Consider the following 27,593-nt stretch of genomic DNA (forward strand, 5'->3'; position numbering starts at 1 on the left):
ATCCACGACTGGAAAAAAAGGCTAGTTACAGTTAGAAATCAGCAATTTGATCAATTCAGATCTGCTGAACTCAAATTTAATATTGTCTGTGCACAAGTGGGGAAAGAGTCTCAACAATCCGCTGGGGACCTATATACAACACATGAACATTTTCAAGCTCCATTTGCTCCACTGATACTCTTCTAGTTGTTACTACACACCAACAAATTTACAATTTTAGACAGCTACAATCCCAAGAGTACACAAACTTCTACTCATTACAGAAACTGACAGGGCACTATATTCCATACAGGTTGCATGCTGTGCCTGTGCATAGTTTTCTATCTCAAATTTGTTATGAGAGATCACTCAAAAATCAATCCCAACAGATGGACATATTTTTGCTCCAAATCAAAGTTGAAGCATTGAAACTGTGAAACTATTAAGTAAATGGGGAAAACTTTGAATCCTTTCCAAACACATCAAAACCGATTTGTAAGATTCTGACAGCACCTCCAATCATTGCTGTAAAATCAAATGCCACAAATTTTAAAAGCCCCCCAAGGATGACAGCTGATAATTTACACATTATTGCTAAGAAAAATCTGATTTTCCCTTGTTAACACAAATAAAATGAAAACATTTAAATCTCCTAAAGCAGCAATGACCACAAACTAAAGAGAAAATGCTGGAAAAGCTCAGCAGGTCTGGCAGCATCTGTAGGGAGAGAAAAGAGCTAATGTTGAGTCCAGGTGACCCTTTGCAGAATCAGTGTGCTGGTGACTGAGGGAAGAACAAAGAACAAAGAAGAACAAAGAAAAGTACAGCACAGGAACAGGCCATTCGGCCCTCCAAGCCCGTGCCGACCATGCTGCCCGACTAAACTACAATCTTCTACACTTCCTGGGTCTGAAATATTGAAGGTGGTGAATGGAATGCCAATCAAGTGGACATGTGTCCTGGATGGATGTAAATAATATGATCTGTAACTTAGAGAAAACTAACTTTGCAAAAAAAAGCTAATGACCACAAACTAAAGGCCAGGCACCTGTCCAACTGAACATTGCACCAAATTCAAATTTGCCTTTGAATCCACCAAAATCTAACTAGCTGTTGCATGATTACATTTTGGTTATCACACAAAATGCACGGCAAAAGGTAGTCGCCATAGTCCCAGATGACCATAGGCTGCTTTCCCCTTTCAGGGGGAAAGCTGACGGGTGGTGATTTGACCGAAGGATCACCACCCCTCAGGCGAGGGGCAAGGGAGAGGGCGGGCCCTTATGAATAACCTCAACCAGTACGGGAATTCAACTGGCGCTGCTGGCCTTTGTTCTGCATCACAAACCAGCTATGTAGCCCACTGAACTAAACCGACCCCCAAAAAATGAATGACCAATACAATGAAAACATTAGATTCTTGAAATTTTGAGACTATATCACTACACAATCAACACAGCATCCAACAGTAACCAGCACCTGCACTGGAGGTTGGATGTGGGACTTTTGGCAGATGAAGGGGTGTGCGAGCGGCTGAGGAAATGTATTCAGAACTACCTGCAGGTCAATGACACGGGGGAAACTTCGGCAGCGGTGGTTTGGGAAGCACTGAAGGTGGTGGTCAGGGGGCAGCTGCTCTCGATCCAGGCCCATAGGGAGAAGGTGGACAGGGCAGTGACTGACCGACTGGTAAAGGAGTTACTACAGATTGATAGGAGGTATGCTGGGAGACCCCAGAGCCAGGGCTTTTAAGGGAACGGCGGAGGTTACAGGCAGAGTTTAGCTGACCACAGGGAGGGCAGTGGAGCTGCTGAGAAAGGCGAGGGGGGGGCGATCTATGGACATGGAGAGAAGGCCAGCAGAATGCTTGCACAGCAGCTTAGGAAGAGGGAGGCAGCTAGGGAGATAGGGAAAGTAAAGGACAGAGAGGGGAACCTGATTAGTGATTCAGTAGGGATGAATAAGGCGTTTAGGGATTTCTACAGCAGGCTGTACAGGTTGGAACCCCCTACCGGGCCGGAGGGGATGAGGCATTTCTTGGAGGGGCTGAATTTCCCCAAAGGTGGACGGGGAGCGGGTAGAAGGGCTTGGAGCCCCAGTCGGGCTGGAGGAGATGGTGGAGGGCTTGAAGGCCATGCAGGCAGGTAAGGCCCCGGGTCCGGACGGGTACCCAGTGGAGTTTTATAAAACATTCTCGGGAATATTGGGGCCTGTGTTGTTGAGGATGTTCAATAAGGCAAGGGAAAGAGGGGTGCTGCCCCCGACAATGTCAGAGGCAACGATTTTGCTGATTCTTAAGCGGGACAAAAACCCGGAGCTGTGTGGGTCCTACAGGCCGATCTCCCTGTTGAATGTTGATGCCAAGTTGCTGGCCAAAATCTTGTCCTCCAGGATCGAGGATTGTGTTCCGGACGTTATTGGGGAGGACCAGACAGGGTTTGTTAAGGGCAGGCAGTTGGTGGCCAATGTAAGAAGGCTGTTAACTGTGATCAGGATGCCCCCTGGTTCTCCCCAATAGGGTAGGGAGGTGGAGGTAGTGATCGCAATGGATGCAGAAAAGGCTTTTGATCGGGTAAAATGGGACTATCTGTGGGAGATACTGGGACGGTTCGGATTCCGGTGGGGCTTTATTGACTGGGTCAAGTTACTGTATCAGGCTCCTGTGACAAGTGTACGGACGAATAGGACAACATCGGACTATTTTAGACTGCACCAGGGGACGAGACAGGGATGCCCCCTCTCCCCACTGCTGTTTGCGCTGGCTATAGAGCAGTTGGCAATTGCTCGGAGAGCCTCGAGGGGCTGGAGAGGACTGATCCGGGGGGAGGGGGAGCACAGGGATTCGCTCTATGCAGATGACCTGCTTCTGTACATTTCGGACCAAATAGAGGGGATGGAAGAAATCATGAGGACTCTACAGGAATTTGGCCGGTTTTCAGGGTATAAGCTTAATATGGGAAAGAGTGAGATGTTTGTGGTCCAGGCGAGGGGACAGTAGAGGCGACTGGGAGAGCTGCCGTTTAGGTTAGTAAAGGGAAGCTTTAGGTACCACGGCATCTGCGTGGCGCGGGAATGGGACCGGCTGCATAAATTGAATCTGGCCTGGCTGGTGGACCAAATGAAGGACGATTTTCGGAGATGGCACGCGCTTCCGTTGTCTCTGGCTGGGCGGGTGCAAACGGTTAAGATGACGGTCCTCCCGAGATTCCTATTTGTGTTTCAGTGTCTCCCCATCTTTATTCCCCGGTCCTTTTTTAAGCAGGTCAACAAAGTCAACGGGCTTCGTCTGGGCGGGCAAGGAAGGTAATGCTTGAGCGAAATCGGGGAGAGGGCGGGCTGGCTCTGCCAAATTTTAGCAACTATTACTGGGCGGCTAATATAGCCATGATCAGGAAGTGGGTGGTGGGGGAGGGGTCGGCATGGGTGCATATGGAGGTGGCTTCATGTAAGGGCACCAGTTTGGGGGCGTTGGTAACTGCGCCTCTGCCGTTTCCGCCGGCACGGTACTCCACCAGCCCAGTGGTGGTGGCAGCCCTGAGAGTTTGGGGCCAGTGGAGGCGGTATGTGGGAGCATCGGTCTGGGCCCCAATCTGTGATAATCACCGGTTTGCCCCGGGGAGTATGGACGGAGGGTTCCGGTTATTGCGGAGAGCGGGGATTGAGAGGATAGGGGATATGTTCATAGAGGGGAGCTTTCTGAGTATGAGGGCGTTGGAGGAAAAGTTTGGGTTGACGAGGGGAAACAAATTCAGGTGCGGGACTTACTTCGTAAACAGGTGTCAACCTTCCCACTCCTACCTCTAAGGGGGATTCAGGAAAGGGTAGTTTCCAGAGGGTGGGTAGAAGGGAGCGTCTCGGACATTTATGAGGAGCTTATGGGGTCAGAGGAGACGCAGACCGAGGAGCTGAAGCGCAAGTGGGAGGAGGAGCTGGGAGGTGAAATAGAGGATGGTCTATGGGCAGACACGTTGAGTAGAGTCAACGCGTCTGCAACATGTGCCAGGCTCAGCCTGATACAATTTAAGGTTGTTCACCGGGCTCACATGACAGTGGCCCGGATGAGCTGATTCGCTGATTCTTTGGGTGGAGGACAGGTGCGCAAAATGTGCGGGAGGACCGGCGAACCATGTCCACATGTTTTGGACATGTCCAAAGCTTAGGGGATTTTGGCAGGGGTTTGCGGACGTCATGTCCAAGGTTTTAAAAACAAGGGTGGCGCTGGGTCCAGAGGTGGCGATTTTCGGGGTGTCGGAAGACCCAGGAATCCAGGAGGAGAAAGAGGCAGACGTTCTGGCCTTTGCTTCCCTGGTAGCCCGGAGACAGATACTATTAGCATGGAAGGACTCAAAGCCCCCGAAGTCAGAGACCTGGCTATCGGACATGGCAAGCTTTCTCTGCTTGGAGAAAATCAAATTCACCTTGAGAGGGTCACTGTCAGGGTTCACCCAGAGGTGGCAACCGTTCGTCGACTTCTTTGCGGGAAGTTAATCGTCAGCGCGGGGGGGGGGGGGGGTAGTTTAGATTAGAGGCGGGGGTCATTAATGGTGGGACCTGTACGAAAGGTAAATAGCTTTTGCACTATGTTTATGGTTTCATGTATATTGTTTATTTTGTTGTTGTCACTATACCAAAAATACTTCAATAAAATGTTTATTTTTTAAAAACGCAGCATCCAAAATGTAGTGCAGGGAGGGATATCACTCAAATTCCAATGGATTTTACATGGGCAAGTGCAACTAGTAGGGTGTTGGTTGCATTTGAATGAAACCATCTCTTACTTTTTAAAGAAGCCTAGTTTCTTTTAATTATTAGTTGAAGTCAATTACATCAAAATTCAGCGAAATCTGCCATCACATTGATATGCTAATAACAATAATCTTTATTGGTGTCACAAGTAGGCTTACATTAACACTACAATGAAGTTACTGTGAAAATCCCCTAGTTACCACACTCCACCGCCCGTTCAGGTACACTGAGGGAGAATTCAGAATGTCCAATTCACCTATTAAGCATGTCTTTCGGGACTTTTGGGAGGAAACCGGAGCACTCGGAGGAAACCCCGCAGACACGAAGTGAACGTGCAGACTCCGCACAGACAGTGACCTAAGTCGGGAATCAAACTCAGGTCCCTGGTGCTGTGAAGCAACAGTGCTAACCACTTTGCTACCATGCCACCATATCTTAGCCAAACACAAATTCAAGAAAAATACTGTTCCCATGATACTTTCAAAACTTAAATTGCTGGAAGTTTGAAAGAGACACCAGTATTACAGCACAAGAGGAGAGAACTGGTGACTCAATTAATTCAGACAGTATGAATTCAATCAAGCTTACTTTGGGCAGAGCACAACTAGGACAAGACTCTCACTAGGCACCTGGAATATTTACTCATCATGTATATTAAGGAATTCAAGCACATACTAAATAATAATCTTGACTGATTGTTCAAATCTTATTCCAACTGACAAGTCATCAGCTTTACTGCTGGCTGATAGATAAGAATTACAAATGTAAAGAAGGTATGAGATATTCGCAAAAGTCTTGAGCTCACTGCAAAAAGCCTCCTATAAAACAATACTTAATGCTATCCCCGTAATCCACCAGTACCTCTGCAATTCAAACTGGAAACAACCCATCAAGCATGCTCTTGATTTTAATGATAAGTTATTATGCCACACAGTTTGGGCAAAAGCTATTAAAGCAAGTTTATAAATACATAAGTATATGCAGAAGTTGAACAATGCTCAAATTTTTCTGACAACTTAAATTATTTTCTGAAATAAACACCAAATACTTCAATTTTTGAAGTCCTTTAAGTGAGAATTTTACATTGGTACATGCAAGTGTTCTTGCTGCATTCACCTAGAAATATGATCAAACTGAGACAATTACAAAAAGTTACAATAATTTTATACAGCCAGATCCTTACATGAGTTAGGAACAGAAGAACAGGAGTAGGCCATTCAGCCCCTTGAGCCTACCCCGCCATTCAATGAAATCATGGCTGATCTGTGGTCTAACTCCATATTCCTGTCTTTGGTCCATATCCCTTAATATCTTTGCTCAACAAAAAACTCTATCTCAGATTTAAAATTAACAACTGATCTAGCTCAGAGTGCTGTTTGAGGGGGAGTTCCGAACGTCTACCACTCTGCATGAAGAAGTTCTTCCCAACACTTTTCCTGAATGGTCTAACCCTAAATTGTAGACTATACCCCCTAGTTTTACAATCTCCAACCAATGGAAATAGTTTGTCTACAGTGGCAACTAACATTTTATCATCCGCAAATTTGGATAAATGACTTTCTATGCCATCATCCAAGTCATTAATGAATAGTGTGAATAATTGAGGCCCCAACACAGATCCTCCTGCCAATTAGAGCAATTACCCATTATCCCCACTCTGTCGCCTGCCACTCAATCAATTTCCTCACTATGTCAATAATTTGCCCTCAACTCCATGGGCTTATTTAACAGTCTTGAGTGGGACTTCATCAAATGCTTCTGGAAGTTCATATAAGTGACATCCATAGACATTTCCCTGTCCATTACTGTCATGTGAGAGCACCTTTAAGAAATGGGTGTTTATCGGTGATGTCAGAGTGTGGGTGGAGCTGGGCTGTCTGTCAGCTTTTTACTTCCGTTTTAGGCTGTTTGCTGCAGGGTGTGTTTTCGTTTCGTTTTCAGAGCTGGATAGCTGCAGTCACAGTCGGAAGGGGTATTAGTCTCTCTCTCTGTAATCTAAAAACTGTAAATCGATCCTTTGGCGATTTAAACCTAATAACTGCTCTCAGTAGTGACTTTAACCTGATGTGCTTCTGTTTAAAGGTTTTTTTTCAAGTCTTATGAATGTTAAAAGGACAGCTTAAAGATTACTTAGTGTTGTATTCTTTGGGGTTGTATTTGAATTAATGTTGCTAAGATGTTCACTGTATGTTTTAAAAAAGTTTACTTGAGTTCATAGAATAAACATTATTTTGCTTTAAAAAATACTTTTCCATTTCTGCTGTACCACACCTGTAGAGTGGGCCGTGTGCTCCCCATACCACAATCTATTAAAAGTTGTGGGTCAGGTGAACTCCATGATACACTTTGGGGTTCTCTAAACCCTGGCCCATAACAATTACCTTAGTCACCTCTTCAAAAGGTTCAATAAGATTAGTCAAAGCCCTCCCTTCCCGAATCCATCCCAGCTCTCCCTAATCAACCAAAATTTTGTGATGTGTTCAGTTACTCCATCCTTGATTGTAGACTCCAGCAATTTCCCAACCACAAATGTTAGGCTAACTGGTTTGTAATTCCTTGGTTTCCACCTTTCACCCTTCTTAAAATGTGGAGTGGCATGTGCAATTTCCCAATCCAGAGGGACTACTCCTGAATCTAGAGAACTCTGGAAGATTATAGCTGGGACATCTACAATGTGCTCCCCTACTTCCTTTAACATTCTCGTATGGAAACCATCAGGTCCTGGGGATTGGTCACTCTTTAGTTCCATTAATTTCCTAGTTAGTGATGCTGTACTAACGTCAATTATGTTAAGTCCCTGTCCTCTGTCAACTATTAATTTTTTCCGGGCGGCACATGGCACAGTGGTCAGCACTGCTGCCCACGGCACTGAGGACCCGGGTTCGAATCCCAGCCCTGGGTCACTGTCCGTGTGGAGTTTGCAAATACTCCCCGTGTCTCCGTGGGTTTCACCCCCACAACCCAAAGATGTGCAGGTTAGGTGGATTGGCCACACTAAATTGCCCCTTAATTGGGAAAAAAGCTAATTGGGTACTGTAAAAAAAAATTTTTTTTAAACTATTCATTTTCTCAGGACTTCTGCCGTGGTTAGCACTGCTGTCTCGCAGCGGCGCGGTCCAGGTTCGATCCCGGCTCTGGGTCACTGTCCACATGGAGTTTGCACATTATCCCCGTATTTGTGTGGGTTTCGCCTCCCTAACCCAAAGATGTGCAGGGTAGGTGGATTGGCTACACTAAATTGCCCCTTAATTGGAAAAATGAATTGGATACTGCTAAATTTATAAAAAAGAAAAAAAAAATTTTTTGCAGGACCTCCGGCACGTTATCCTCCTTGCCTCAGTATTTACAGTAGAAAAAGTAATTGTTCAACATGTCGGCTATTTCCTCATTACCACTGACAATATCTCCATTTTCAGCTTTTAGTGGGCCTACACTGCTCTTCACCACCCGCTTTCCCTTTAAAGAACTCTTAATTTTCTTATTGTGATGTCCCTTGCAAGTTTCCTTTCATAATCCCTTTTTGTAGCTCTTTTAAGCTGCTTTGTGACCCTCTGCTGGTCCTTGAACCTATCCCATTCAACCAGATCTGTGCTACGTCTTGCATTTTTGGAAGTTCTTTAGTTTAGTTTTAAGCTGCCCCTAACCTCTTTCGTTGTCCGTGTCTGCTTTTTTTGTGAAGGGGAGCCTTTTCCTCTCAGGGGAATATTACTTGCTCTGCATCTCTTTAAATGTTTCTTTAAATATGCTCCACTGATCTTCAGTTGGATGACCCATTAACAAATCTTCCCAGTTGTGGACAGTCTCGGCCGCATCCCGTTAAAGTCAGCCTTACCCAAGTGTAAAATTCTAGTGTCTGAAACGTTCTTTTCACTTTCAAATGCTACACTGAATTGTTGTGATCACCGTTTGATAAACATTCACGCACAGTTAGGCTACTAACTGAATTGGGCTCATTACTCATAACTAAATCTAATATTGCCTGTCTCCTTGTTGCATCTAGAACGTATTCAAGAGAACTTTCTTTTCATTCGTATGTTTCTTATAGGAACCCCAGATCCTTTTTCAGCAGTTATCAGTTAACGCTTACAGGGTGATAGATGCAACATTAATGAATAGCATTTGAACCTTCACAAACATCACCAACAGGTTGACAGAAGTGACAATTATGCATCCCTCGCACAAATATAATCTTGCATATATTTTACAAGCCGGGGGTTTCTGCCTACCAATTTGAACAAATGACCATATTTTTGGGACTTCAATGGCAAACTCAGAAACAATGTTATGTAGATACTCATCTCTTGTCCTAATGGCAAGTAAAAGGACAGAAGACATCTCAAAGCTCACAACTGCTTCCATTTAAAACACTCCAGTAACTAGCTATCATAAAAATTAGATAATACAGAACAGAAATATATTATACTTTGAAGAGAGATCCATGTTTGCATCACAACAGGCCACACTTTGTTGCGTGGACTATACTGACAAGGCTGTGTTTCCTTTCCCATCCTTTGTTTGAAATGGCAGACCACTTCAGAAGGCATAGAGTCAATCATATATTGTGGGGTTGGTGTCACGTGCAGATAGACCAAAGGTGGTCATAGATTATCATAGAATTTACAGTGCAGAAGGAGGCCATTCGGCCCATCGAGTCTGCACTGGCTCTTGGAAAGAGTGCCCTACCCAAGGTCAACACCTCCACCCTATCCCCATAACTCAGTAACCCCACCCAACACTAAGGTCAATTTTGGACACCAAGGGCAATTTATCATGGCCAATCCACCTAACCTGCACATCTTTGGACTGTGGGAGGAAACCGGAGCACCCAGAGGAAACCCACGCACACATGGGATGTGCAGACCCCGCACAGACAGTGACCCAAGCCGGAATCAAACCTGGGACCCTGGAGCTGTGAAGCTTTTGTGCTATCCACAATGCTACCGTGCTGCCCACCACAATGCCACCATGCTGCCCGTTCCGGCGCCTCATTCCGGTGGCATGGTCTTCTTTCAAGAACCTATGTAAACCAAATGGACTTTACAACAATCTAACAATTCTTACGGAGAATGCTGGAAAAATTCAGCAGGTACGTGTGCACTTGTGGAGAGCGTGCAGAGTTAACATTTCGAATTGATAACATTTTGTCAGAGGTCGTCACCCTGTAACCTTAGCTCAGTTCTCTCTCCACAGACGCTGTCAGATCTGCTGAGTGTTTCCACCGTTTTTATTTCAGATTTCCGGCAGCTCCAGTATTTTTCCTTTGAATTCGTTCTCATGGTCATTTTGTTCTGAAGTCTTTTATTGGATTTAATTTCACAAATTGACATGATTAGGTTTAAATTCATCATAAAGTTGCTGTCTAGTAGTCTAGTTGTGGAACTTTTACTGCTATTATACCGTACCTTCATAAAAGCTGGAGCAGTGTGATGGGATAACCATTCAATTGTTATTTTAATTAAATGAGGACATCCAGGTGTTCCCAACAGCGGGAGGGATGAAATTAAAGGCATTCTCAAGCTCACCAATTTACCTTAGTAGTTGACATGTCATAGGTAAGGATCTGGGAGATAGCACAACAACTCTCTAAGCCACAGATTGTGGTTAGCCCAGCTAGGCAAAGATAAAGAACAGGAAATTATATATATTTTTAACAGAAGGCTGAGCCAGTGGACAAATATGAGTTAATCAAAGGGAGCCAGAATGGATTGGAACAGCAACGGTGGCACAGTGATTACCATGTCTGCCTCACAGCGCCAGGAGCCCGGGTTTGATTCCAACCTTGGGTGACTATCTGTGTGGAGTTTGCATTCTTCCCGTGTCTGCGTGGGTTTCCTCAGGTGCTCCGGTTTCCTCCAACAGTTCAAAGATGTGCTGGTTAGGTGGGTTGTGGGGATATGGTGGGGTAGTGGGGCCTAGGTAGGGTGCTTTTTCAGAGGGTTGGGGCAGACTCGATAGGCCAAATGGCCTCCCTCTATGCTGTAGGTATTCTATGGACAACAGGCAAGTTCCGTCAAACAAATCATTTTTTTTTAGGAAGTAACAAACAGAGTTTAAGGTGTGCCTATGGATGGTATTTGTACAGACTTTCAGAAGGCATTAGGCAAGGCTCTGAACAACAGACTATTAACTAAAGCGAGAGCACGTGGAATTGGAAACAACCTATTTGTCTGGAAAGGAAATTTAATAGGAGGTAGAATGAAGTATGGATAATGGGTATGTACTCAAATAGGTAGGATGTGGTGTCGCCTAGAAATCTGCACTGGGCATCAGCATTTTCCTACAATATTTATAAATATATATTTATATAAGGACGGCAGTGACATAATGTAGCCACTTAAAATGGCCAACTCCCGATTTAAAATGGCGAACGGCAAAGGCTGATGGGAAAGTCAGCCAACAGAACAAAAACGAGCAGCTACAGGTTGGCTTGGTGTTTACCTCTGGAAAGGCCAGACAAGATCGATACCAGCAACCATCAGCATAACAAATCACCAGCCATCTGTATACTAATGAACAATCCCCAGGAAAAATGAGCAACATTTAGACACAAAGCAAGACTCTTCGGCGGCAGCAGAAGCCTACACAAAGGGAGGTGAACGACCACCTCAAGACCGCCCATTGATCAGGGAACCACTCCAGCATTGGAGAAAATCGAACCAAGCGATTGGGACAAAGTCCAATCACTTGGGACCAGGTACAGGGTCCGCCCCGAAAGGCGGGAAGCCCCTGGGGACTATAAGAATTGAGCCCCAAGTTCAAGATGTTCTCTCTTCCATCGCTTGCAGCTCTTCTTCTTCGGCTCGCTTCCAGCTCTCGTCACTCTTCAGCAGCCGATCGAACCTGTAAGTCTTACTTCAACGTTCGCTACTAGATAGGCGCTCCAAGCTATCAATCTGTGCCAACTTCGAATCCCGCAGGCTCAGAACCCAAACGAAAGGCCATTTGTTTCCCTGACCTGGTGGACCAGTTCCAAGTTAAGTATAGGCCTGTTAGTTGCAGAAGTAGCTTAAACGTAGAATTTGTGCAGGAGTAGTGATTACTGTGTATAATAAATGTGCTTTGATTTAAATCTTACTAATCGGTGTATTGGATTATTGATCATTACTCTGACTTGAACCACGTGGCGGAATCATAAAGATACCTGGCGACTCAAGAGTAAAGGTAATGAAACAGAGCAATTAAACTAAGGCAAAATTAGCAACAATAATCACCGGATTAGTAATCCAAAGGCCCAGTGTAATGCTCTGGGGACCTGGGATTGGATCCCACATGGCAGATGGTGAAGTTTGAATTCAATAAAAATCTGGAATTAAAAGTCTTAAGGATGACCATGAAACCATTGTCAATTGTTGTAAAAACCCATCTGGCTCACTTTAGGGAAGGAAATTTGCCACCCTTACCTGGCTTTCTGTCAATGACAATTTGGTATCACAGTAAATGTTGGAACAAGGTTAGATTAAGTAGGAGCAAAACTATGACTGAGGGGTTCAATGTGTGAAAGTGGGAGATAAGATGAATGAGAATTTTCTAAATGGCCAGACCATTTAGAACTATGTAGATAAATTACTTTTAAAAATATGGAATGTTCCTAAAAATTAACGGGTAATGAGATGTTTTTTTTTCATTACTTTTTACAGGGCTTCGCTGGGTAGGCAAGCATTCGGGGGGGGGTTTCCAGGATTTTGACCCAGCGACCGCTAAGGAACGCTGATATATTTCCAAATCAAGATGGTGAACGACTTGGAGAGGAACTTCCAGATAGTGATGTTCCCATGTATCTGCTGCTCTTATCCTTCTAGATGCTAGTGGTCATGGATTTGGAAGGTGCTGCCTAATGACTGATTGCCTTTATTTCGAGAGGACTAGATACAAAGAATGAAGCTGTGTTAAAGCCATTCAGAGCTCTCATTAGACCTTGTATAGAATCCTGCATTGTTTTCGGCACCGCACACCAAAGAGGCTGTTTAGCACAGGGCTAAATCGCTGGCTTTGAAAGCAGACCAAGGCAGGCCAGCAGCACGGTTCAATTCCCGTAACAGCCTCCCCAAACAGGCGTCGGAATGTGGCGACTAAGGGCTTTTCACAGTAACTTCATTTGAAGCCTATTTGTGGCAATAAGCGATTTTTCATTTTTTTCATCTCTGGAAAGATACATTGGCCTTTGTGGGGGTATAGCACAGATTCACAAGAAAAATAATGAGGCGGAATGGGACAAATAGAGGAATGGACATCAGCAAAAGTTGCAAAGCCTGTATTTCCTTCACTATAGAGGATTATAGGGTAACCTAGTCGAGGTTGGAAGATCCATAGAATAGAATCCCTTCAGGGCATCACGGTAGCACAGTGGATAGCATTGGGACTACGGCGCTGAGGACCCAGGTTCGAATCCCGGCCCTGGGTCACTGTCCATGTGAAGTTTGCACATTCGCCCCATGTCTGCGTGGGTTTAACCCTCACAACCCAAAGGATGTGCAGGTTAGGTGGATTGACCATGCTAAATTGCCCCTTAATCGGAAAACATAATAATTGGGTACTCTAAATTTTATTTATTTTTGGCAAAGAATAGAATCCCTACAATGCAGAAGGAGGCCATTCAGCCCATCAGGTCTGCACCGGCCCTCTGAAGGAGCACCCTCCCTAGGCCCACGCCTGCCCCATCCCCGTAACCCCACCGAACCCGCACATCTTTTGGGCACTAAGGGCAATTTTACCATGACCAGTCCGCCTAATCTGCACATTTTTGGACTGTGGGATGAAACCGAAGGACTTGGAGGAAACACACGCAAACATGGTGACAATGTGCAAACAAACAATTACTCACGGCCAGAATTGAACCCGGGTCCCTAGCGCTGTGGGGCAGCAGTGTTAACCATTGTGCCACCATGCCGCCCTAATTATTGATTCTATAAACTCCTGATAGGGAGAAACTATTTCCTCTAGAGCAGCAGTCCAGAACAAGGGGCAGGACACCAAAATTAAAGATGGGCTATTCAGCGGTAATACTACAAAGCCCTTCTTCACATAAAGGGCAGTGGAAAATTGGATAATCCCCCCCAAAAAAAAATTGCTGAGGCTCAGGGATCTAAAAAAAAAAGTCAAAACTGAGATTTATAAATCTTTTACGCAACACAATGGGTGAAACAAGGAAAAATAATTCTGAAGCATTAACACAGTATCTAAGGTGAGTAAAAGGTAACCGAACAGTAAACATTGTAGACTACATACCAGTCACCATTATGATATGGCCACACAACTGAATATTACAGTTGTCTGTCCAGGCTATTTAAACAGTTTAAAGGGAAACAAAGTGAAATTGCAGTAATCTTCATATTACAGTAACATTGCTCAATCCCTGAAAGTAATGGCTGAAGTAGAAAAAAACTATTAGATCAAAAGCTACTGAACAGCTCAAAATATTCAGCTGTATTTGCTTGATTGAGGAACAATCAAATACATTCTTGTTACTAAATTATTTGGTAGTTATGGGGCACTAAAGTATTTAAAGAATTATCCCATGTTCTTATGTCAAATCCTAATTGCAGACTCCATGAACTTCAGGAAGGCTCACCCTGACATTTTTATATTTTCCAGTTTTCTAAACCAACCAGCAGAACAAATTGAAAGGGACTGAGTGAAGCTGAAATATTTTTCAGTACCTCGGTCCACAAGCTATCAAATCATTGTGAATCCTGACCTTGTACCAACTGCCATGACCAGACATGGTGGTTGCTGGAATTTTTACCAAATAATCCTAGTCAATTGACAACTCCTTGCTTCCTCACAATAAAGAGAGAACTATACAATTGTAGGTTAGTTCATGCCATGGTTTATTTTGCATTATCCCAAACCATAGGCAAGAGTGATATTGGGTCACGTTTTGGTATTTGATCCACAAAGCCAACGAATTCATCGACACAACCAACAAAAGTACTTACGAGTGCAAAGGAAAGTGCTACTGCATTTTTCAGGATAGAAATCAAATCCCAGGAGCCACAATGCTCAAGACAACAGTAAGTTTCTTTGACAAAGAGTCATCCATTCAGACTCAAAACATGGCAGATGGTACACGGTCAGGATTCACAATGAAAATATACACCAAGGAATGTCAGGACGAGCCTTCCTGCAGTTCGTGAATCCACCTAACCTGCACATCTTTCGACTGTGGGAGGAAGCCGGAACACCCGGAGGAAACTCATGCAGACACAAGGAGAAAATGCAAACTCCACAAAGACAATCACCCAAGGCCAGAGAGTGTTCTAGACAGGGCAGGAAGGTGGCACTGTGGTTAGCACTGCTGCCTCACGGCGCCGAGGTCCCAGGTTCGATCCCGGCTCTGGGTCACTGTCCGGGTGGAGTACATAGAACATAGAACATAGAAAATACAGCACAGAACAGGCCCTTCGGCCCACGATGTTGTGCCGAACCTTTGTCCTAGATTAATCATAGATTATCATTGAATTTACAGTGCAGGAGGAGGCCATTCGGCCCCTTGAGTCTGCACCAGCTCTTGGAAAGAGCACCCTACCCAAACTCAACACCTCCACCCACCACCAAGGGCAATTTGGACATTAAGGGCAATTTATCATTGGCCAATTCACCTAACCCGCACATCTTTGGACTGTGGGAGGAAACCGGAGCACCCGGAGGAAACCCACGCAGACACGGGGAGGACGTGCAGACTCCGCACAGACAATGACCCAAGCTGGAATCGAACCTGGGACCATGGATCTGTGAAGCAATTGTGCTATCCACAATGCTACCGTGCTGCCCTTAAGAACAAATAAATCTACACTATATAATTTTCCCGTAATCCATGTACCTATCCAACAGCTGCTTGAAGGTCCCTAATGTTTCCGACTCAACTACTTCCACAGGCAGTGCATTCCATGCCCCCACTACTCTCTGGGTAAAGAACCTACCTCTGATATCCCTCCTATATCTTCCACCTTTCACCTTAAATTTATGTCCCCTTGTAATGGTGTGTTCCACCTGGGGAAAAAGTCTCTGACTGTCTACTCTATCTATTCCCCTGATCATCTTATAAACCTCTATCAAGTCGCCCCTCATCCTTCTCCACTCTAATGAGAAAAGACCTAGCACCCTCAACCTTTCCTCGTAAGACCTACTCTCCATTCCAGGCAACATCCTGGTAAATCTTCTTTGCACCTTTTCCAGAGCTTCCACATCCTTCCTAAAATGAGGCGACCAGAACTGTACACAGTACTCCAAATGTGGCCTTACCAAGGTTTTGTACAGCTGCATCATTACCTCATGGCTCTTAAATTCAATCCCTCTGTTAATGAACGCGAGCACACCATAGGCCTTCTTCACAGCTCTATCCACTTGAGTGGCAACTTTCAAAGATGTATGAACATAGACCCCAAGGTCTCTCTGCTCCTCCACAATGCCAAGAACTCTACCGTTAACCCTGTATTCCGCATTCATATTTGTCCTTCCAAAATGGACAACCTAACACTTTTCAGGGTTAAACTCCATCTGCCACTTCTCAGCCCAGCTCTGCATCCTATCTATGTCTCTTTGCAGCCGACAACAGCCCTCCTTACTATCCACAACTCCACCAATCTTCGTATCGTCTGCAAATTTACTGACCCACCCTTCAACTCCCTCATCCAAGTCATTAATGAAAATCACAAACAGCAGAGGACCCAGAACTGATCCCTGCGGTACACCACTGGTAACTGGGATCCAGGCTGAATATTTGCCATCCACCACCACTCTCTGACTTCTATCGGTTAGCCAGTTCGTTATCCAACTGGCCAAATTTCCCACTATCCCATGCCTCCTTACTTTGTGCAGAAGCCTACCATGGGGAACTTTATCAAATGCCTTACTAAAATCCATGTACACTACATCCACTGCTTTACCTTCATCCACATGCTTGGTCACCTCCTCAAAGAATTCAATAAGATTTGTAAGGCAAGACCTACCCCTCACAAATCCGTGCTGACTATCCCTAATCAAGCAGTGTCTTTCCAGATGCTCAGAAATCCTATCCTTCAGTACCCTTTCCATTACTTTGCCTACCACCGAAGTAAGACTAACTGGCCTGTAATTCCCAGGGTTATCCCTAGTTCCTTTTTTGAACAGGGGCACGACATTCGCCACTCTCCAATCCCCTGGTACCACCCCTGTTGACAGTGAGGACGAAAAGATAATTGCCAACGGCTCTGCAATTTCATCTCTTGCTTCCCATAGAATCCTTGGATATATCCCGTCAGGCCCGGGGTACTTGTCTATCCTCAAGTTTTTCAAAATGCCCAACACATCTTCCTTCCTAACAAGTATTTCCTCGAGCTTACCAATCTGTTTCACACTGTCCTCTCCAACAATATCGCCCCTCTCATTTGTAAATACAGAAGAAAAGTACTCATTCAAGACCTCTCCTATCTCTTCAGACTCAATACACAATCTCCCGCTACCGTCCTTGATCGGACCTACCCTCGCTCTAGTCATTCTCATATTTCTCACATATGTGTAAAAGGCCTTGGGGTTTTCCTTGATCCTACCCGCCAAAGATTGTTCATGCCCTCTCTTAGCTCTCCTAATCCCTTTCTTCAGTTCCCTCCTGGCTATCTTGTATCCCTCCAATGCCCTGTCTGAACCTTGTTTCCTCAGCCTTACATAAGTCACCTTTTTCCTCTTAACAAGACATTCAACCTCTCTTGTCAACCATGGTTCCCTCACTCGACCATCTCTTCCTTGCCTGACAGGGACATACATATCAAGGACACGTAGCACCTGTTCCTTGAACAAGTTCCACATTTCACTTGTGTCCTTTCCTGCCAGCCTATGTTCCCAACTTATGCACTTCAATTCTTGTCTGACAATATCGTATTTACCCTTCCCCCAATTGTAAACCTTGCCCTGTTGCACGTACCTATGAGTACGCACATTCTACCCATGTTTGCGTGGGCTTCGCCCCCACAACCCAAAGATGTACAGGCTCGGTGGTTAGGCCACATTAAATTACCCCTTCATTGGGAAAAAATTAATTGGGTACTCTAAATTTTTTAAATTTTTTTTTTTTTAAAGTGTTCTAGACGACGCCACACATTTCCAATTAATAACTAGAAAGGGCAGTCAGTTAGATCATAGAATTTACAGTGCAGAAGGAGGCCATTCGGCCCATCGAGTCTGCACCGGCCCTTGGAAAGAGCACCCTACTTTAGCCCATGCCTCCACCCTAACCCCGTAACCCCACCTAACCTTTTGGACACCAAGGGCAATTTAGCGTGGCCAATCCACCTAACCTGCACATCTTTCGACTGTGGGAGGAAGCCGGAACACCCGGAGGAAACTCATGCAGACACAAGGAGAAAATGCAAACTCCACAAAGACAATCACCCAAGGCCAGAACTGACCCCAAGTCCCTAGAGCTGTGAGACAGTGCTAACCACTATGCCACCGTGCCACTCATAGTTCCTCAAAGGTTAACGTAATGAAGTAACTTCCCATGCTTCCACATTCTCTGATATACAAGGAAAGCCAAGGAGCAGCACTAGTATGATTCACCAATGGGTTGCTGGGGTTAGCCCTGCATCATACCGATCTCCAGACCTTGAAGGACATCAATGAGGAAGAAGAGAATATCAGGAAATTTCACACACAAAAAAAACTTGGGTAAAAGTATCCAGCACAAATTTAGCACTTTACTATGAACAAAAGCGGAGGAAGAAAAAGAGCAGCCCTTTGTTCAAAATACTCCCTCCATGTTTATTCAAAATATACAGCAATGAAAAGATCAAATTTCAATGGAGACTTATCACATGGTCGCTCTAAGTACCAACTCACCTTTTGGCTGTTATACAAAGGTAATTACGCAGACATGAGGACAGATTTGGGCCTAGTAGAGAAAACGCTGGAAAATCTCAGCAGGTTTGGCAACATCTGGAAGGAGAGGAAAGAGCTAACGCTGCAAGTCCAGGTGACCCTTTGTCAAAGCTAGGGGCATAGAAAGTGGGAGATATTTATACTGTAGGGTGAGGGAATGAAAGATGAGTCTCGTGGACTGGGCAGGAAGACTAAAAAGTAGGACAGTTGATGAGCAATGGCTGTTAAAGGAAATCTTCAATTCCTCCCAACTATTATATTCCAGAGATCAAGAAAGATTGTAATAGGGGGAAAAAACATCCATGGCTAAGCAAGGAAGTTAAAGATAACAAAGGCACAAACTAAGGCATACCATATTGCAAAGGCCAATAGCAGGCTGGAAGATTGAGAAATGATTTAAAGATCAACAACCAGTTACTAAAAGAGTTATAAAAAGAGTAAATTATGAAAGTAAACTAGCGCAAAATATAAAAACGGATAACAAAAGCTTCTATGGTATACAAGAGAGAAAAAGAGTAGCTAAAGTGAATGTTAGGCCCTTAGAGGATGAGACTGGGGAGTTAATAGTGGGGAACACAGAAATAGTGGAGACGCTAAATCAATATTTTGCCTCAGTTTTCACACTGGACGACACTAGTAACATCCTAATAGTAACAAGTAATGCAGAGGTAATAGAAAGGGAGTAGCTTAGAACAATCGTCAATAGGGGAAAAAGTACTAAACAAACTATTGGGATTGAAGGCAGACAAGTCCTCGGGCTTAATGGCCAACATCCTATGATCTTAAAGGTCACAGACATAGGTTGAGAGGTGGTAGATATTTTTTTCTTTTTATAAATTTACAGTACCCAATTCTTTTTTTTCCAATTAAGGGGCAATTTAGCGTGGCCAATCCACCTACACTGCACATCTTTGGGTTGTATTGACAAACTAGACAGAGCAGATGCTTCCTCTTGTGGGGTAATGTAGAATGAGAGGTCACAGTTTTAGGATAAGGGGTAGCAGATTTTAAACCGAGGAGAAGGAAAAATTACTTCTTTCAAAGCGTTGTGAATCTGTGGAATTCATTACCCCAGAGTGTGGTGACGGGACAAGTGAATTTAGACAGAATTTTAATTGGTAATGGTTTGAAGGGTTATGGAGAACAGATAGGAAAGTGGAGTGGCGGCCGAGATGAGATCTGTCATTTTTTTTTTCATATAAATTTAGAGTACCCAATTAATTTTTCCAATTAAGGGGCAATTTACTATGGCCAATCCACCTACCCTGCACATCTTTGGGTCGTGGGGGCGAAACCCACGCAAACATGGGGTGAATGTGCAAACTCAACACGGACAGTGACCAAGAGCCGGGATCGAACCTGGGACCTCGGCGCCGTGAGACTGCAGTGCCAACCACTGCGCCACCGTGCTGCATATGAGATCATGATCATATTGAATGGAGGAGAAGGCTCAAGGGCCTGAATTGTCTACTCCTGCTCCCAGTTCTTATATTCCGATGTTCTAGAGTAATTATTAAGGAACCATGTGCTCCGGAGCAGCTCTACCAATTACAACCAACATCCTGGGGATTACCATAGACTAGAAACGTAATTGGACTAGCCATATAAATACTGTGGCTATGAGAGCAGATAAGAAGTTGGGAAGTCTGCAATGAATAACTCACCTTCTGACTACGAAAGCCTGTCCACCACTTTAAAAGGAACAAAGTGTGTGTTGTAATACTCGCCACATTCTCTTGTACGAGTGCAGCTCCAACAACATTCAAGAATCTCTTCACCATAAAAGACAAAGCTGCCCCTTGATTAGCACTCCATCCGCCACCTTCACCATTCACCCCTTCCACCACCAACACACAATGGTTGTAATGTATGCCACCTACAAGATGCACTGCAGCAACTCAAAGACTCTGTTGACAGCACCTTCCAAATTCGCCAACTTAGAAGGACAAGGGCAGCAAGTGCATGGGAACTCCAGCAAATTCCCACCCAAGTTACACCATCCTGACTTGGATGTCAAAATCATGGAACCCCCTTCCCAAGTACACTGTAGGTGTACCTACACCACATGGACTGCAGCGGTTCAAGAAGGTGGCTCACCGCCACCTTCTCAAGGGCAATAAGGGACGGGCAATAAATGCTGGCATAGCCAGAATGCCCACATCCCATGAAATTAAATGGAGTTATGACTGGACCAGATGATCAGCAGTCAGCCATCATCAGTTAAATACAGATGCATAATACGATTATTCCCACCCGTATTGAAGCTGCAACACAGTATCTATGGGGCAAAGTCAGAACACTGGGAGTGACATGCTCCAAAAGTGCTTCTAAATAGGCGTTAAGTAATATGCTTGGATTGTCCGAACTCCGTACATCACTTCCTAGGAAACTTTCAAACAAATAATTTCATTCATAAGGCTACAAATGCACAATGCAACAGCACTGCTCACAAACAGCAATAAAATTATTTGTTGTGAAGTTTTATACTGCAAAATTAAGTACCAACTCAGCAGAAAGCTGCCTGAAAAATACATCATTCATTAAAGTTAAATGTAATGACCACTTTGATGCATAGTCCTCCCACCAGAAAGTACAATGCAATTTATTAGCATTTTCACTGGAACTGATTTATCATTTAATACAACGGCTGCCTTTGAATTAAATGGAATTTCATTCAAATTTACATCAAGCTTCAAATAGGTTAAGAATTAGGTCAAACCAAGAATATTTTATTTTCATTTCAATACTAACCCTTAAATTTTTTTAAATGTTCGTCAAATTTCACAATCTATTCTATGCTGCAATAGGTCAAACAAGCTTTGATACTTGCTTGGCAATTATTTTTTCCCTGAAAGGTAGTGGGCAGGCACTCAATACATTTGGTCTTCATTTACATGGAAATATGTGCCAATCTAATGTTTAACAATAGTCTTCTCAACTACTCCAATTTCTGGTCTCCTTGTCTACAAATATTAGATGAAAAATAAAACAATGTAGTTCTGCTGCATCAATTTCCAATGGTTAAAAAATAAAACTTATGCCTTGACTGATTCAATTTTCCCCCACTAAATAAGTTTCACCATTAATCCTTGGAGCTCCATTTACAGTGTGAAATTTAAGTATCAAAACCTTCATCTCCTGCTATATCAATGGATGAGAATTCAATACTGGGAATCAGAAGTAATACTTTTTTTTTTTTAAAAAGAGGACACACAGCGAGATCAAAACTGAAACCTTACTTATATGTTATTGTTGGGATCCAGATTAAGTCCATAACTATTGAATCTGTTTCCATCATTAGTCCAGATCACAACTTATTTTGAAAAATTCTCGAATCCCCTCTGGTTTCTTTGTCAGTCATCTTAAATTTGTGTTCTCTAGTTACCGACCCCATTGTTGATTAAAGAAACATTCAGCTGTATACTACAGGGATCACTCTGTCTAATCACCAATTCATAATGCAGTACTGAACTTATATAATAGCAAAACAAATTGCATTAAGCTATTTAACAGGCAAAGAAATGTACTAAGCATTTCACCATATTTATTACAATTCTATCCAATACGTCTTTGCCCATGCAGTAGCTGTGTGATGAGTTTGGTTTGATGTGTAGTTTCAGTCAAGCTTTTTAAAAATTATTAAATGCGTACCAGTACTTCCGTCAAGTACTACTTCGGAAGCCTAGGGCCATTAGAACATTTACTCCCAATCCCCAGCAACACCATAAACTTTGAATCAATGTGCTCACTGCATGTGCTTTTTGCCACATGTGGTGTATAGCTAGAAATGAAAATATGCAAAATTAAGACCTCCCCCTTAATGATGGAGCAGATAAAGACACAGCCTTTGGGATCACGGAACCAAATAAGCCTCATGCTCCCTGGTTCAGTCCCTGATCCATGTTAAGTCTACCACAGCAGCTGTGGTACAGCGATTGGGGGAAAGAGCAAAAGACTTGGTAAAGCTTTTAGTTATGCCCTGCCTTAGGCTTACCTGCAATGCCTTTTGCAGAGAATAGCCTACCAATACTATGTAAGCTCTCACACAAAGAATGGTCATTAGAGCAAGGTGTGGAAGGCTTCCATCATTTGTCAAAGCACAAGAGTCACCAGTTTCAAAGTGGGGAAAGACTGGCTGAGATAAATAAACCATTCATAAACGAAAATTTCATTTTTAACTAAGCTGATGCTTTTAAATAAAATCAGTCTTCTTTCTCAGTTTTGTTAAAATGTGAAACTTGGAAATAATTCGTATTTATCATAATTGGACCAAGACAAATGTAAAGAATAAAAAGGAGAAACATTAGGTCTTTCAAATTCCAGGTAGCAATGCACACCCATCATACTTCAAATCTGTGACAATCCATATTTAAAAATAGAAGCTTACACAGAAGTACTTCAAATCTTCAACAATACTGTGGAAATTTGCATACATTGGAATCATAAAGCTTTCTCAGAACAATTATTTTGCAGTTTTTAGCATCAAGCTTTTCCAGTCTACACAACATGCTTCCGAGCTAAACCAGGACACCTTGGGTAAGGCTCCAAAGAAACAAAGCACTCCAAGAAACAAGAGTTAGGCACTGTGCAAACTGAACCACATATCAACAACAACTTGGATTTAAAAAGGACGTTTAATGTAGCAAAACATCCCACACAAGGCAATATTACAGCAGGCGACCAAAGCTTGCTCAAAGAGGTAAGTAGGTTTTAAGAAGTGGAGTGGTTTAGTAAGAGAAATCAGAGTTTAGGATCTAGCAGCTGCAAATGATGGGATGATTAAGATCAATGATGCTCATATGGTCTGAATTGGAGGAACAGAAATATGATGGCAGTAGGGGTGAAGAAGATAACAAAGATTAGGAATTTGAGGTTATGGAGAAGAATGACCATTTTTAAAATCATGGCACTGCATAACTGGGAGCCACTGATAGCCAGCAAACAAATGGGTGATGAGAGAATAGGACTTGGCGTTAGCTAGGCCATGGGCAGCAGTTGCTTGGATCGCATCAAGTTTCCAGAGGGTAGAATGTGGAGGGCTAACCAGGAGTGCATTGAAAAGGCCAAATTCAAAAGTAACAAAGGAATGAGGGCTGAGGTAGGGGCAATTCAGGTGATGTCATGGAGGTGGAATCAAGCCAATTTGGTGATAGGGTGGATATGTGGGCAGAAGCCTCAGACTATTCATCAGGGAGTGGGATGGAGTTCGCTGCTTGAGAACTGAGTTTATGTTGGGGGCCAGACACTGGCTTTGGTCAGCTTCCAAATGTATAGTTGTAGGTGATTTCCATCCATGTAGTGCTATGTGTCAGACTAGCAATATGGCAATTTAAGACAGTGGAATGCCAAGAGAGATGGTGATGTAGAGCTGGGTGCCATCAGAATATGCAAAGAAATTGACAGCATTTTTAGATGTCATTACCAATGTGCAACATGTACATAAGGCTATTTCTTATGCCAAAATTAGATCCGCAGAATAATAATCTTTATAATTCTCACAAGTAGGCTTACAATGAAGTTACTGCGAAAAGTCCCTAGTCGCCACACTACGGCGCCTGTTTGGGTACACCGAGGGAGAATTCAGAATGTCCAATTCACCTAACAAGCATGTCTTTCGGGACTTATGGTAGGAAACCGGAGCACCCCGGAGGAAACCCACGCAGACACGGGGAGAATGTGCAGACTCCACACAGGCCGTGACCCAAGCCGGAATCGAACCTGGGACCTTGGCACTGTGAAGCAACAGTGCTAACCACTGTGCCACCATGCCTCAGAAGATACCAGAGATGTCAGTAGAGGAAGTAAGGCATTGCAAATGATTCTCTGGCTACGAAAGGGTAGATAACCAGACAGCTGTAGCCCCACCCTGCTGGGTGACAGTAGATTAGAGGAGGAGGATGTGATCAACCCTGTTAAGGGCTGCAGACAGCGTGAGAAACACCTACAGGGAAAGTATACCTTTGTCACAGTCACACAGGATGTCATTTATGACATTGATACAAGCCATCTCGCAAACAAGATGAGCCTGAAGAGAGCACGAGTGGAGGTCAGAGAGAAACTAGAGAAAGATGCGAGTTTGGGGCAAGGGTAGGAAGGTTTAGCCCAATGGGATAGGAGAAAGGAGAGAAGTGGTAGAAGTAGCTGATCAGATAGTCTCAAACAAGTCAATGAGCTCCTCGCACATGTTGCTAGAGCAGACAGGAGAGAAAGGGTTTGCAGTAGAGAAATGCCGTTGGAGTAGCAAACAGTTTGGCAGATGAGGGAGAACCCAATAGTGCTTTATATGGTCCAGATCTGATGCTGAACAATTAAACCAGATTTCTCTCCTAGCATGTGTCTCTTGGACTTAAAAGTGGAGATGAGCGTCGTACTCGGGGAATGGCAAGGATGAGAAAGTAATCATTTTAATGAGGACAAGACAAAGTTGAAAGTTGAGCTTGTGGTTAGACAGATAAGTAACTGCAACAGATAAGAAACTACCACCACCTCCATCAGTCCCAGCAGGGCAATAGGTGGAAGGGCTAACAAGGTAAGGAAGATGTCATCGCCCTCAACCAGGTTTCCATTAAGGTCATCATGTTGATGTAATATTCACAGCAAATTCATGGAGGTAAGCCTCTTCCAGAGGCTTGGGAACCGATAACCTCCTTTTCCATTTGGAAACAGTTTGCATTGCAAAGGCAGAAATATACAAAATAAAAGTAAATCCATACATATTGAAAAGTGCTAACTTTCATGTGAGACCAAATCAGTCTCCATAAGTACTTCGGTTCAATTTGAAAGCTGCAGTAAAAAATACAAGCCAAAATAAATATTTTTAACGGTTTTATCAACCGTTAACAGTTTTAACAAGCAGCACGGTAGCACAAGTGGCTAGCACTGTGGCTTCATAGCGCCAGGGTCCCTGGTTCAATTCCCTGCTGGGTCATTGTCTGGGTGAAGTCTGCACTTCCCCCCCCCCCCCCCCGTGTCTGCGTGGGTTTCCTCCGGGTGCTCCGGTTTCCTCCCACAGTCCAAAGACGTGCAGGTTAGGTGGATTGGCCATGCTAAATTGCCCCTAGTGTCCAAAAGGTTAGGAGGGGTTATTGGATTACGGGGATAGGGTGGAAGTGAGGGCTTAAGTGGGTCGGTGCATACTCGACGGGCCGAATGGCCTCCTTCTGCACTGTATGTTCTATGTTCTAATGTTCTATGTTATTATAAAGGTTAAGAACTTAAACTGTCACAAATGAAGACCCATAATAACTCAACTGAAATCTTACAGCAGAAAAGTTCAATATTTGTAATTCCCCCCCCCCTCCCCCTCTACTGCTTCCCCACCCTGCATTCTTTCCACACACTGCCATATTTTCATTGCATAGCTGTGATTTGTGACCGTCGGATTAAACAATACATCAGTATGGAACACTTGCACTCACACAGCATTGGGTTTTTTTGCTGCAACACTGGCCTTAACCTTCAAAAATGAAACTGCTAAAGAGGGCTTCCATCACCCAAAAACATATTTAACCTCAGTTGTAGAACAAAATAAAATTATTACTCAGTGAAATTAGTAAAACTGGTTCTGTACACATTTTAAAATAAATGGAAATTTAAAAATGTTTGGCATTGATAATTTACTCCTAGGGATCCAGCAGAAAACTCAATTCAGCCAGTTACTGCAGGCTGCGTTCACATTAGGGTGTGGGCAACTGAACAGAGCCGTATATACAAAAAAATTACACATATGCTCACAAATTAAAACTCATGCATTCAAATCACAGTCTTTTTTTCCGAATGCCAATTACCAATTGACTGTATTACACAATAAAATTGCTTGCTTATATGAGCTAAAACAGTAATCCTGATTACTTTAATACAGAAATAACGCAACAGCCTTAACACCATGTGCAAGCATAGCCAAACATACCGAATGAAGCTACATACCGAATAAAGCTAAATACAATTTTACCAATTTTTTGTTTAACGCTTCACAGATTTTAATATACCAGATAAAAACGGTACCTGTGTGGCACATCAGTCAGCACCAAGTACATTATTTACTAGGAAGTCTGCATCAGATATGCGTCTGCATGCTTTATGGCTGTTAAAAGGTAGCACACTATCTAGCAAGGTTGAAGTGCTTTATTCCGTTTCCGAATCACTATTTAGCAGGAAACTACTGCTGGGTGTCTGAGCATGCCCAGCATCAACTGTGGGATTGGGAGAGCAGTTATCTAGCCGAGAAACCACATCCCAAACCAAGGCCTAAAACTACAGCCTTGAACTTGGTGCAACAAAATAAAGCTTTTTAGAATTTGCCACTCAATAAAATAGCTTCACCCATGCAAATTTCTAAGCTTGATCTCTATTAAGACCTGTAAACTATATCGCAATAAAGCACCCACAAACCAAACATGTAATTTATTCTAAATGAAACAAGAATTGCTCTGCTTTACTCTTATTTAGTATTTTTAAGTTAATACGGCAACAATATTTACCACAACATCTTAAAGGGCAGTTTAACATTGAAAAGTTCATTCAAACCAACATAACATCAGAAACAAACATCCCTGCGCATCCTGACAAAAAAAATGCGATTCAACCCAAACCACACTAACACACCCATTCATTATCCCTATTAGTACAATGATTTATTCAATATCACAGCAAATCACTGAATCGTTTCCTAATAGCCATGTCCTTGGCTGAACATCAAGCCCCTTCACAAACCAAATCTTACAATTTAAAATGCAACTGAACTAATACACACCATTTTGTTTCAAGTCACAGTGAAATTTACAAAGCAACATTCCTTTCTCTCCACCTCTTCCCCCCCCCCTCCCCTCTTCGCAATTCTTAAAGAACTTAATTATAAAGCATGTACTTTCTTCCATAAGCATATGGTCTTCTATAAATAATACAATGTGAAAACAAGAACCATGAGTCGAGATTGCACCACATTACAATCAAACATGAACAACCCGAAGAGATCATCGCTACCCACTATTCTGGCTGGGCTTCATCCCAGTGGTACA

The 27,593-nt window shown here is 43.5% G+C and overlaps 1 protein-coding gene across 22 annotated transcripts in view; it reads right to left on the minus strand.

The window, feature by feature from the left end:
- eif4g3b (eukaryotic translation initiation factor 4 gamma, 3b) overlaps nt 1-27,593 on the minus strand; it is a 480,107-nt gene that overhangs the window by 450,921 nt on the left and 1,593 nt on the right. Inside the window, exon 1 of one of the 22 annotated variants that reach the window (XM_072478531.1) lies at nt 26,581-26,638. The exons of 20 other annotated variants lie outside the window; for them this stretch is intronic. In XM_072478531.1, the coding sequence (XP_072334632.1) occupies nt 26,581-26,612 (32 nt within the window). In that variant the 5' untranslated portion in view covers nt 26,613-26,638. Of the gene's footprint in view, nt 1-26,580; nt 26,639-27,593 lie in introns of those variants that run through there. One more of the 22 variants, XM_072478520.1, reaches the window with a different exon arrangement.

Source organism: Scyliorhinus torazame, chromosome 16 (genome assembly GCF_047496885.1).
Source record: "Scyliorhinus torazame isolate Kashiwa2021f chromosome 16, sScyTor2.1, whole genome shotgun sequence".
In the NCBI taxonomy this organism is placed as follows: Eukaryota; Metazoa; Chordata; class Chondrichthyes; order Carcharhiniformes; family Scyliorhinidae; genus Scyliorhinus; species Scyliorhinus torazame.